The following is a 13,169-nucleotide window of genomic DNA, read 5'->3' as shown; positions in this document are numbered from 1 at the left end:
AATGAATCAAAATTTTACCCGAAATAATGAAACAAAATGTTATCTGAAATAATGAAACAAAATTGTATCTGAAATAATGAAACAAAATTGTATCTGAAATAATGAAACAAAATTCTATCCGAAATAACGAAACAAACTTTTATCCGAAATAACGAAACAAACTTTTATCCGAAATAATGAAACTAAATTTTATCCAAAATAATGAAACTAAATTTTATCCGAAATAATGAAACAAAATTGTATCCGAAATAATGAATCAAAATTTTACCCGAAATAATGAAACAAAATGTTATCTGAAATAATGAAACAAAATTGTATCCGAAATAATGAAACAAAATGTTATCTGAAATAATGAAACAAAATTGTATCCGAAATAATGAAACAAAATTGTATCCGAAATAATGAAACAAAATTGTATCCGAAATAATGAAACAAAATTGTATCCAAAATAATGAAACTAAATTGTATCTGAAATAATGAAACAAAATTTTACCCGAAATAATGAAACTAAATTTTATCCGAAATAATTAAACAAAATTTTACCCGAAATTCAAATTGGAAAACAAGAACGGAATAAAATAGAATAGAAAACAAAGGAATATAATAGAAAAGAATAGAATATAAAAGAAATAGAACAGAATATTTGGAAATATTCTGAAATTCGAATTTTGAAAAGAATAGAATATAGGCATGGGCCTTTGGTCTCCATGATTGTAGGGGGGGGGGAGGGGGATTCACAGGCGGTGTACAGGTTACATCACAAAAATAAAAAACACGTTTCAAAAGTCAAACATTTTTTTTCTTTTTAATACTGCATCTTAGCAAGAACATTTTAACAAACTTATACTTTTAACTTAATATAGTACAACAGAGGAACCGTTTACTCAGAACTCTTCATCGACCTAACATCTCTACCGTACGTTCGAAAGGCCCAAAACCGCGAGCAACGGCCTTTCGAGAGGCGTCACCAATCCTCGGCATTGTGGCTCTGCGACGGTCGTCCGATGAATGTTTTTTTGTTTTTTTTTATTAACTTTTTACAGCATTGTAGTTTTTCGCCTTTTAAAAAATGTACACAAGTTTGTTTGGAAAATGTCGTAAAGAGCGGGTAGGTCCGCTTCGGTAAACAAAGCTGAAGTTTTTGTTTTTACGTAATGATACCAGAAGTTGTTTGTGATTAAAAAAAAAAAAAAAAAGGACTCCCTCCAGCCAGGGGGCGCTGTCTGTAATTGGGTTAGATACAATGGCGCTGTAGACTGTAAAATTGCTTCTGTCGGAAAAGCGAAAATCCAGATGGGGGGGGGTGGTAATTATAGATGTGCTTAAAATGATGTTTGAGGATGGAGGTGTCATGGGGTTGGGGGGAGTGGCTGGATCCCGCTCTGTAGTGCCGGAATGGCGGGGTAGTCGGTGATGCAGCAACTGACAGAACGGTCCATAAAAGTCCTTCCCGTTCTGTGTGCCGGTTTACGATGATCCGTTACTTCATACTGAAGGCAGCAGGGGCCCCGGTCTCCTCTCTCTTGAGCAGTGTTCCATGCACACGCTGGCCTCCCACCCCCGTCCTCAGTACATGATCGGAGGTTTAATGTATGCTCTGTTTTCTGAAACAAAAAAAAACAAAAAAAAAAGAGAAAAGGATACAAATGAGTTTTTTTTTAAATGTAACAAATTTCATGAAGTACTTTTTGTAAATTAAAAGTAACAAACTTCATTTCAGATTTTTGTTTTGCAAATAAATGTAACAAAATTTCACTTTTTTTAATGTAAGACATTTCATATTTTTTTTTTGAATAAATGTAATTTCATATTTTTTTAAATTTAACAAATTTCATATCATATGTTTTGTAATATTGACTGGAATTGGATTTCTCTTCTCTTCAGTGACTTTCTATTTTGTTATTTAAAAAAAAATAAACTTAACACTTCGAGTTCTGAAAGCACTTTTCATTTATAGTATTTTTTCTCACCTGCCTAAGACTTTTCCACAGTACTGCGCCTCTCTCTCTCTCTCCGCCTCTCTCTCTCTCCTCTCTCTCTCTCTTTCCCCCCACCTCACTCTCTCTGCATATCTCTCTCCGCATGTATCTCTCTCTCTCTCTCCACCTCTCTCTCTCTCTCTCTCTCTCCCCGTCTCTCTCCATCACTCTCCCTCCCCCTCTCATTCTCTCTCTCTGCATCTCTCTCCCCACATCTCTCTCTCCACCTCTCTCTCTCCACCTCTCTCTCAATCGCTCCCCTCCCCCTCTCTCTCTGCGTCTCCCCCCCCTCTCCCCCCACCTCTCTCTCTCCCCGCATATCTCTCCTCTCTCTCTCTCCTCTCTTCTCATATCTCTCTCTGCATATCTCTCCTCTCTCTGCATCTCTCTCTCTCTCCACCTCTCTCTCAATCGCTCTCCCTCCCCCTCTCCTCCTCTCTCTCTCCCCCCTCTCTCTCCATCTCTCTCTCCCCGCATCTCCCCCCCCCCCCCCCGCATATCTCTCCTCTCTCTCTCCTCTCTTCTCATATCTCTCTCTTCGCATATCTCTCTCTCCTCTATCTCTCTATCTCCGCATATCTCTCTCTCCTCTCTCTCTCCCCGCATCTCTCCCCCCACATATCTCTCCTCTCTCTTCTTTCTCTCTCATCTCTCTCTCCTCTCTTTCTCTGTATATCTCTCTCCTCTCTCTCTCTCTGCATATCTCTTTCTCCGCATATCTCTCTCCGCATCTCTCCCCCCGCATATCTCTCCCCTCATCTCTCTCTCCACATCTCTCTCTATCTCTCCCCGCATATCTCTCTCCCCCCCTCTCTTCGCATCTCTCTCTCTCTCTCTCGCTCTGCATATCTCTCTCTCTCCTCTCTGTCTCTCCCCGCATATCTCTCTCCCCCCTCTCTCTCCGCATATCTCTCTCCTCGCATATCTCTCTCCTCTCTCTCCACATATCTCTCCTCTCTCTCTCGCTCTGCATCTCTCTCTCTCCGCATATCTCTCTCTCCTCTCATATCTCTCTCCTCTCTCTCTCTCTCCTCGCATATCTCTCTCTCCTCTCTCTCTCTCTCCTTGCATATCTCTCTCCCCTCTCTCTCCTCTCTCTCTCTCTCCTTGCATATCTCTCTCCCCTCTCTCTCCTTGCATATCTCTCTCCCCTCTCTCTCCGCATATCTCTCTCCCTTCTCTCTCCGCATATCTCTCTCCCTTCTCTCTCCGCATATCTCTTTCTCCTCTCTCTTTCTCCCCTCTCTCTCCGCATATCTCTCTCCCCTCTCTCTCTCCGCATATCTCTCTCTTCTCTCTCTCTCCGCATATCTCTCTCTTCTCTCTCCACATATCTATCCCTCCTCTCTCCACATATCTCTCTCCGCATATCACTCCCTCCTCTCTCTCTCTCCACATATCTCTCTCCCCATCTCTTTCTCCTCCTCTCTCCCCCCCCTCTCTCTCTCTCCCCCCCCTCTCTCTCTCTCTCCCCCTCTCTCTCTCCCCCTCTCTCTCTCTATATATAATGCTGAACATCATTGCACACTTCACGCTGACCCTTTGGCTATGTTCACTATGTAAATTCCCCCTTCAGGGGCCACAAAAGTCGACTGATTTGCAGCTGATCAGCTCTGGTCCCCATCACGAGTACAGATGAATGGGAGGAGTCTGTGATGAGAGAAGGGGAACTCTTTATGTATCACACTGGATCGCTCTAAACACAAATCTGACTCCTCAGGGGGGGCCGGGTGAACTTTAAATACTTTTCCCTTTTATTCCCTTTCAATGTTACTGCTGCGGAGGATCTGTTTTTCAAACATCTTTTTCTGTAGATATTTTCCTGGTTTTCTTTTCTTTTATTCAAATAATATTTTAAAGTGATTAAGCTAAACCTCGGAATGCTCGAACCTGAAATGAAGGAACACATCGCTCCTCTGAAGGAAGCTATCATACTGTAAACTCTGTTACATTCCTGTCTGGGCGTGACGGCGAGTCTCAGATTTCTTACAGAAGATACTTTGAACAGCATAGTGGATAATGTTTGCGTGTGAAAGGGGTTACCTGCTTATTAACCTGCCCCCCCCTCCGTGTGACATTTCTCAGCAGGTGGGGGGGAGGAGCATGCCTAAGCGCGCATGCCTAGGGGAGAATTGAAGTGGGAACTTGTGTATTTTTTTTTCTTGACAACTAAAATGTAAGTTTTCATTCACTTATCATTCTGAGTGCTGGTTTGTAGTCAATGTACTGTTACCCTTCCCTGTTTCTTGTCTATGTATTATCGCGATTGCCCATTTGCTGCCCCCATATTATTATACCCGCCCCCTTTTTTTCCTTTATTGCATTGTTGTGGCAATTCCCTGGATCTAGTTTGCTTCCGAAGTGTTTATCCGGCCAGCTCTGGCCTCAGTACTTGGAGACAGTAACCTGTAACAAATCAGAAAACGACATTGAGACATCAGAACCTTGGATCGGTTCTGTTTAGACAGCACTAAAGCCATATCCGAGCCTCGTGGCAGCCAGGGAAACGGCATTTTCTGGAGAGGTCAGCAAGAGCAGCCCCCCCCCCCGTACTCCCTTCACTACAGGTCACCTTTTTAGAACAAGTTGCAGAGGCGGCAGAAAGGCGAGTCAATATTCAGCACGACGATCTGAAGTTCCATTTTCTGCTGCTATTGATTTTGGCCGTTCCCGGCACGGCGCCAGAACCGAACGGCAGAGACGTCGTGTGTGCCGAGACTCATTCCCTTCATTTCTGCAACGTATTGCGTCGTAACACGCCGGTCTGATGGCTTTCATCGTACATGATGTCTGCGTTCTCGGGTGATCGAGCAACGATCGACACTCACTGTGCAGTACGAGAGGAGCAGCATGCAGAGATCTCCATACAGTGCGAGTCCCAATATATATATATACACACTTGTGCTCAAAGGTTTGTATCCCCCGGCAGAAATGGTGAAACGTTGGAGATATCCACATGGAAGAAAAATATATGCCTAACAAATGATGACTGATCTGCATATTCATGAGGGAAAGAAGGATTTGATCCCCTATCATTCAGCAGGATTTCTGGCTCCCTGGTGTCTCTCATACAGGTAACAAGCTGAGATTAGAAGCAGTCTCTTAAAGGGAGTGCTGCTAATCTCATTGTGTTACCTGTATAAAAGACACCTGTCCACAGGAGCCATCAAACCATCAGATTCCAAACTCTCCACCATGGCAAAGACCAAAGAGCTGTCCAAGGAGGTCAGGGACAAGATGGTAGACCTACACAAGGCTGGACTGGGCTACCAAACTATGGCCAAGCAGCTTGGTGAGAAGGTGACAACAGTTGGTGCAATCATTCACAAATGGAAGAAACACAAAACAAGTGTCAGTCTCCCTAGGTCTGGTGCACCATGCAAGATCTCACCTCGTGGAGTGTCAATGATCATGAGAACAGTGAGGAATCATCCCAGAACTACACGTGAGGATCTTGTCAATGATCTCCAGGCAGCTGGGACCACAGTCACCAAGAGAACAATTGGTAACACACTACGCCGACAAGGACTGAAATCCTGCAGTGCCCGCAAGGTCCCTCTGCTCAAGAAAGCCCATGTCCAGGCCCATCTGAAGTCTGCCACTGAACATCTGAATGATGCAGAGGACGACTGGTGGGAAGTGTTGTGGTCAGATGAGACCAAAATCCAGCTCTTTAGCATCAACTCAACTCGCCGTGTCTGGAGGAGGAGGAATGCTGCCTATGACCCCAAGAACACCATCCCAACTGTGAAACATGGTGGTGGAAACATTCTGCTTTGGGGGTGTTTTTCTGCTAAGGGGACAGGACAACTGCACCGCATCAAAGGGACGATGGACGGGGCAATGTACCATCAAATCTTGGGTGAGAACCTTCTTCCCTCAGCCAGGGCATTGAAAATGGGTGGTGGATGGGTGTTCCAGCATGACAATGACCCAAAACACACGGCCAAGGCAACAAAGGAGCGGCTCAAGAAGAAGCACATTAAGGTCCTGGAGTGGCCTAGCCAGTCTCCAGACCTTCATCCGATTGAAAATCTGTGGAGGGAGCTGAAAGTTCGAGTTGCCAAACAACAGCCACCGAACCTTAATGACTTGGAGAGGATCTGCCGAGAGGAGTGGGCCAAAATCCCTCCTGAGATGTGTGCGAACCTGGGGGCCAACTCCAGAAAACGTCTGACCTCTGATTACCAACAAGGGATTGGCCACCAAGTACTAAGTCATGTTTTGTGAAGGGGATCCAATCCTTCTTTCCCTCATGAACATGCAGATCAGTCATCATTTGTTAGACGCATTTCTGCTGAATTTGTTGTTGTATTCTGTCTCTCAGTGTTACACCGAACATTCCATTGTCAGACCGATCATTTCTGTGTGAGTGGCGAACATTCCATTGTTAGACCGATCGTTTCTGTGTGAGGGGCGAACATTCCATTGTTAGACCGATCGTTTCTGTGTGAGGGGCGAACATTCAGCATCAGGGGGGGCAAATACGTATTTCCATCACTGTATCTATGTGTATACACATACATATACGTCTTTAGATTTATTGACACAACTTTTCTCAAGTGGTTAACGAGTTTGTTGGGCGGGAAGGGGGGTATCAAGAGTCTTAAAAAAAAAAAAAAAATTTAGAAGCTGAAAGGGTCCCCTACAAGAAGTGATTCCCTCCATACTCTCCATGGTGAAACCTACCAGCCACCAGTTACACCAGTCCAGCGCTTCAGATGCAGTCAAAAGGGAAGACCAAATGAAGGCGATTTTTGGTATTTTGGACATTTTAGTTGGCTCCTGAGGGTTACAGAAGCGGCTTTCTACTAGCTTTAGCCTGGTCTCGTGTCAAAAAACCTGAACCCTTTGTTGCTAAACAAAGTCATGTGATTGCTATGTCAAGGTTTCTTGAAAAATAAATCTGTATCAGTGACCTGGCTTTGTTTATAAACAAAGTCATGCAATGCGGCTAGTTGGCGCGGCACACTCTTGGATTCAAAAGGGAAGTTTTTTTGTATTACTTGGCTTAGGAGTGCCACATGACAAAACCAGAGGATGGTTAATATTACATTTCTGCAAAGGCAAAATTAAGAGCAGTGGCCTGGCTTTGTTTATAAACAAAGCCATGCTATGCGGCTAGTTGGCATGGCACACTCTTCGAATCAAAAGGGAAGGTTTTTTTTTTGGCATTATTTGGCTTAGGAGTGCCATATGACGAAACTAGAGAACGGTTAATGTTACATTTCTGCCAAGGCAAAATATGGAGCAGTGGCCTGGCTTTGTTTATAAACAAAGCTATATTATGTAGCTTGTTGGGCAACAACCTACAGGAAGTGATTCCCTCCATACTCTCCATGGTGAAACCTACCAGTAACCAGTCAAACCAGTCCAGCACTTCAGATGCAGTCAAAGGAGGAAAAAAAAAATGAAGGCGATTTTTGGTATTAATAGTTATCATTCCGTTTCTGCAAATACGTAATCTGCATTAGTGACCTGGCTTTGTTTATAAACAAAGCCATGTTACACAGCTAGTTGGCACCGAACACTCTTGGCTTCAAAAGGGAACTTTTTTTTTATAATTTGGCGTAGGAGCGCCACATGATGAAACTAGGAGGACAGTTAATTTTATGTTTCTGAAAAGGCAACATCTGTATTAATGACATGGCTTTGTTTATAAACAAAGCCATGTTACACATCTAGTTGAAACTTCACACTTTTGGCTTCAAAGGGGAACTTTTTTTTTGGCTAATTTGGCTTAGGAGTGCCGCATGACAAAAACTATAGAACAGTTAATATTATGTTTCTGCAAAAGCAAAATCTGTATTGGTGAAGTGGCTTTATTTATAAACAAAGCCATGTTAGACAGCTAGTTAGGCAACAACCTACAGGAAGTGATTCCCTCCATACTCTCCATAATGAAACCTATCAGTAACCAGTCACCAGTTAAACCAGTCCAGCACTTCAGATGCAGTCAAAGGAGGAGAAAAAAATTAAGGTGATTTTTGGTATTAATAGTTATTCCATTTCTGCAAAAGCGTAATCTGCATTAGTGACCTGGCTTTGTTTATAAACAAAGCCATGTTACACAGCTAGTTGGCACTGAACACTCTTGGCTTCAAAAGGGAACTGTTTTTGCATAATTTAGCTTAGGAGTGCCACACGACGAAACTAGAGGACGGTTAATATTATGTTTCTGAAAAGGCAAAATCTGTATTAGTGACGTGGCTTCGTTTATAAACAAAACCATGTTACACATCTAGTTGAAATTGCACACTCTTGGCTTCAAAGGGGAACTTTTTTTTGGCTAATTGGGCTTAGGAGCGCCACATGACAAAACTAGAAAACTGTTAATATAACATTTCTGCAAAGGCAAAATCTGTTATTCGTGACGTGGCTTTATTTATAAACAAAGCCATGTTAGACAGCTAGTTAGGCGACAACCTACAGGAAGTGATTCCCTCCATACTCTCCATGGTGAAACCTATCTGTAACCAGTCACCAGTTAAACCAGTCCAGCACTTCAGATGCAAAGCGGGAGACAAAAATGAAGGTGATTTTTGGCATTAATATTTCTTATTCCGTTTCTGCAAAGGCGTAATCTGCATTAGTGACCTGGCTTTGTTTATAAACAAAGCCACGTTACACAGCTAGTTGGCACTGAACACTCTCTGCTTCAAAAAGGGAACTTTTTTTTGTCAATTTGGCTTAGGAGCGCCACATGACAAAACTTGAGAACAGTTAATATAGCGTTTCTGTAAAGGCAAAATCTGTATTGGTGATGTGGCTTTATTTATAAACAAAGACATGTTACACAGCTAGTTAGCACTAAACACTCTTGGCTTCAAAAGGGAACTTTTTTTTGCTGATTTGGCATAGGAGTGCCACATGACAAAACGTTTCTGCAATGGCAAAATCTGTATTAATGACATGGCTTTGTTTATAAACAAAGCCATGTTACACGTCTAGTTGAAACTGCACACTCGGCTTTAAAGGGGAACTTTTTTTTGTCAATTTGGCTTAGGAGTGCCACATGACAAAACTTGAGAACAGTTAATATAGCGTTTCTGCAAAGGCAAAATCTGTATTGGTGATGTGGCTTTATTTATAAACAAAGACATGATACACAGCTAGTTAGGAGACAACCTACAGGAAGTGATTCCCTCCATACTCTCCATGGTGAAACCTATCAGTAACCAGTCACCAGTTAAACCAGTCCAGCACTTCAGATGCAGTCAAAGTGGGAGACAAAAATGAAGGTGATTTTTGGTATTAATCGTTCTTATTCCGTTTCTGCAAAGGCGTAATCTGCATTACTGACCTGGCTTTGTTTATAAACAAAGCCACATTAAGCAGCTAGTTGGCACTGAACACTCTTGGGTTCAAAAGGGAACTTTTTTTTTGATAATTTGGCATAGGAGCGCCACATGATGAAATTAAAGGACAGTTAATATTGTGTTTCTGCAAAAGCATAATCTGCATTAATGACCTGGCTTAGTTTATAAACAAAGCCATGTTAAGTAGCTAGTTGGCACTGAACACTCTTGGTTTCAAAAGGGAACTTTTTTTTTTTGATAATTTGGCTTAGGAGCGCCACATGATGAAACTAGAGGACAATTAATATTACGTTTCTGAAAAGGCAAAATCTGCATTAGTGACGTGGCTTTGTTTATAAACAAAGCCACATTAAGCAGCTAGTTGGCACTGAACACTCTTGGGTTCAAAAGGGAACTTTTTTTTGATAATTTGGCGTCGGAGCGCCACATGATGAAATTAAAGGACAGTTAATATTGTGTTTCTGCAAAGGTGTAATCTGCATTAGTGACCTTGCTTTGTTTAGAAACAAAGCCACGTTAAGCAGCTAATTGGCACTGAACACTCTTGGCTTCAAAGAGGAACTTTTATTTGGCTAACCAGTTCAGCGCCTCAGATGCAGTCAAGAGGGAGACAACAATGAAGGTGCTTTTTGGTATCAATAGTTCTTGTTCCATTTTTGCAAAGGCGTAATCTGCATTAGTGACGTGGCTTTGTTTATAAACAAAGCCACGTTAAGCAGCTAGTTGGCACTGCATGCTTCAAAAAGGATATTTTTTTTTATTCCAGCTAAATTGGCTTAGCGGTGCCACGTGATGAAATTAGAACATTTATATAAAATGTTTGCAAAAAGGCGCAATCTATTTCGCCGCAAAAAAAAACGCTTTTTGTGAAATCGGCCTTTCACCAACAGTGACCGATAAGTCTTTTTTTTTTTTTTTTTTTTTTTAAAAGGTTTACCGTGAGTCATCTTCACAGCAGGGCCCGGCCCCGGAGGATGTGCGTCTGCTCTCTGCCCGCAAGATATTCCAAACAATCGCCTGTAACGTGTAATCCAGCCGAAGCTGCGCAGTCCTTGGGGGCCGCCAGGCGGAGAGCGCAGACAATCAATTATATCCTCCCTATAACCCTGAAATACGGGACGCTCCGACAGCTGCACTTCAGTCCGGGATAAAAACAAAAGATGAAATGATTAATCAACTCTAATGCGAGGCATTAAATTGTGTTCACTGCTGCAAACCACAATAAAATGGTGGGGGGGGGAGGGAAGGTTTACAGCCGGGTAGAGACGGATGGAAGAGAATAGAAAGGAGGTGAATTTCATCTTCACACACTAGGGACCAGGACAAGGGGTTCTACACATTGGCCTCCGGTGAATCGCCGGTGAATTGTTCACACTAAGAAACTTTAAAAGAATGTTACAGTGAATCCAATCTCATGTTCGGCCCATTTTCAGAGATCCTGCCATGAAGGCCCTTGCCCAAGCGCTTCCTGTGACACGGTGACAACCCTCTGTCCCCGTCTCCCGACTGTGCTCCTGGGTTGTCACCGTGTCACCTGCGCCCCCTAGTGGAGTCGTTTCATCACGCATTACGGTGCCACCCACCCTTGTTTCTTTTTCTAGGCGGGAAGTGGCTGCAAAAAAGGCTGCTTGAGATGCAACAAAGGGCGGAAAAAAAGGAGAAAACAAGTATTTCATTAAAAAAAAAAAATGGCATCCGGTTGGGTCTCATTCCCAATCACTCATCAGGACACAGACAGACTGCCTTCTCCATTGGGCCCACATGGAGCATGGAGATCTGGGCAGCAGGCTGCCTGTAGGACAGGGGCGGACTAACATCTCATGGGGCCCCTGGGCAATAGGGGATCATGGGGCCCCTGTGTCCTTGCCCACACTCAAACCACACAAAAAAAGCCTATGAAAGGTACCAGGGGCATCTCATGAGGCCCCCTACTGACCCCGGGCCCTTGGGCAGTGCCCGAGTTCCTGAATGGTCAGTGCGCCCCTGCTGTAGGAACACCTCTGCATCTGGTGTGGGTAAGGACGGCCCCCGAGGATCGGTACACCGCTGTGAATGAGGCCTTTTTCACACTTGCATTGCTGATGATGGCCTTCGCACCCCTAGGCTGCAGATCAAGAGACACCACAAGGTGGGCAATAGGGCTGAGGTAAGGTTTGGTCCAATCAGCTGCAGCCACGTCCTGCAGCTGCATGTAAGGCTTCGGTTACATGTGCAGCTGGGAGGGTTAAACCAGATGGCTGAGCTGCAGTTTTATCACCCCTTGACCGCCTGCCTAAGCACTAACAGAACTGCTCATGCCACAGCCACTATGCTGCGTTTCACAGGAAAATTTTTTGTTGGGTGCGCCACCACCGAACGCAACAAATGCTGTTCTATGGGACCGCGTCGCAACCGCACCACACTGTTTGGATGGGCTGCCCTTTGCGCGCCAAAAAAGCTCCAGCACCTTTTTTGGGCATTGCGCTTAACGCGTTTTAACACGCATGAAAATGCGCATCTGCTTGCTGATTTTGGGGTGCCGTTAACATTTTCACGCGTGCTAAAACGCATTAAGCTCAGCGCCTGAAAAAAGGTGTTGGAGCTTGTTTGGCGCGCGAAGGGCAGCCCATGCAAAGGAATGAGCTGCCCTATGCAAAAATACGCGACTAAAGTGCGTTCACGCGGCGCTACAGGTGCTTTAAGGCTGATTCTACATGTAAGTGCTGCAGTTTTTCTGCGTTTTACACGTGTTTTTTGCCACGCTACCCATGGACTCTTAATAAGACCCATTCAGATATCACGATTTGAAATCGCGGCAAAACATGCAACGCCCTATGCGTGTGATGCGAAAATGAGCAAATAAAGCGTGTTCACGCGGTGCTACAGGTACCTTAAGGTTGATTCTACATGTAAGTGATGCAGTTATGCGCATCGGCGTGGTGACGCCACATCCACATTCGCAAACGTATGGATCCTACGGCCGAGCGGAATTTTTATTTTTTTTCAGTAATGAGCCCCCCCACATGCATCTCCCTAGCCAGTGACAAACCGATCGAGCAGCTGCTATTCCCCCGTCTTGCGGGCGCAGTTCACGCTAGTCCTGCGCGGTACAAACACTCATCATCTCATGTAACAACGTATGTAATATGGACATCAATTCCGCCCCTCGCTTTCTAATACGCGAACGTCGCCACCGCCGCAACGATCCGAATATTGACCCGCTAAGTGACGCTCCATCCTTAAGGCACCCGTAGCGCTGCGTGAACGTGCTTTATTCGCGCATTTACACATAGGGCAGCTCATTCGTTTGGATGGGCTGCCCTTCGCGCGACAAAGACGCTCCAGCACCTTTTTGGGGCGTTGCGCTCAACGCGTTTTAACACGCGTGAAAATGCGCATCTGCTTGTGGAGCTTGGGGTGCCATTAACATTTTCACGTGTGCTAAAACGCGTTAAGTTCAACCCTCAAACGAATGAGCTGTCCTATGCGTGTGATGCGAAAATACGCAAATAAAGCGCGTTCACGCGGCGCTACAGGTGCCTTAAGGCTGATTCTACATGTAAGTGATGCAGTTTTTCTGCGTGTTTTACACGTGCTTTTTGCCGCGCTACCCATGGACTCTTAATAGGCCCCATTCAGATCTCACGATTTGAAACCGCGGCAAAACATGCAACGCCCTATGCGTGCGATGTGAAAATGCGCAAATAAAGCGCGTTCACGCGGCGCTACAGGTGCCTTAAGGTTGATTCTACATGTAAGTGATGCAGTTTTTATGCGCATCGGCGTGGTGACGCCACATCCATATTTTCATGCGTGTTTAAAGCGTGTTAAGCTCAACGCCCAAAAAAAGGTGTTGGAGCTTCTTTGGCGCGCGAAGGGCAGCCTATCCAAA

At 44.3% G+C, this 13,169-nt stretch overlaps 1 protein-coding gene across 1 annotated transcript in view; it reads right to left on the bottom strand.

The window, feature by feature from the left end:
* Positions 1-777: 777 nt before the first annotated feature.
* The window catches only part of LOC149428602 (dachshund homolog 2-like), a gene marked incomplete at its 5' end in the record, with an annotated part of 53,126 nt that continues 40,734 nt past the window's right edge, over positions 778-13,169 (bottom strand). The window contains one exon of the mRNA XM_089667212.1: positions 778-1,604. Coding sequence (XP_089523338.1) covers positions 1,567-1,604 — 38 coding nt within the window. The remainder of the gene's footprint in view (positions 1,605-13,169) is intronic.

Source organism: Staurois parvus, unplaced genomic scaffold (assembly GCF_062004578.1).
Source record: "Staurois parvus isolate SC_StPar_1 unplaced genomic scaffold, SC_StPar_1.0 ptg003100l, whole genome shotgun sequence".
Classification (NCBI taxonomy): Eukaryota; Metazoa; Chordata; class Amphibia; order Anura; family Ranidae; genus Staurois; species Staurois parvus.
Note: the sequence above shows the minus strand (reverse complement) of the source record. Positions and strands in the feature narration are given on the sequence as shown.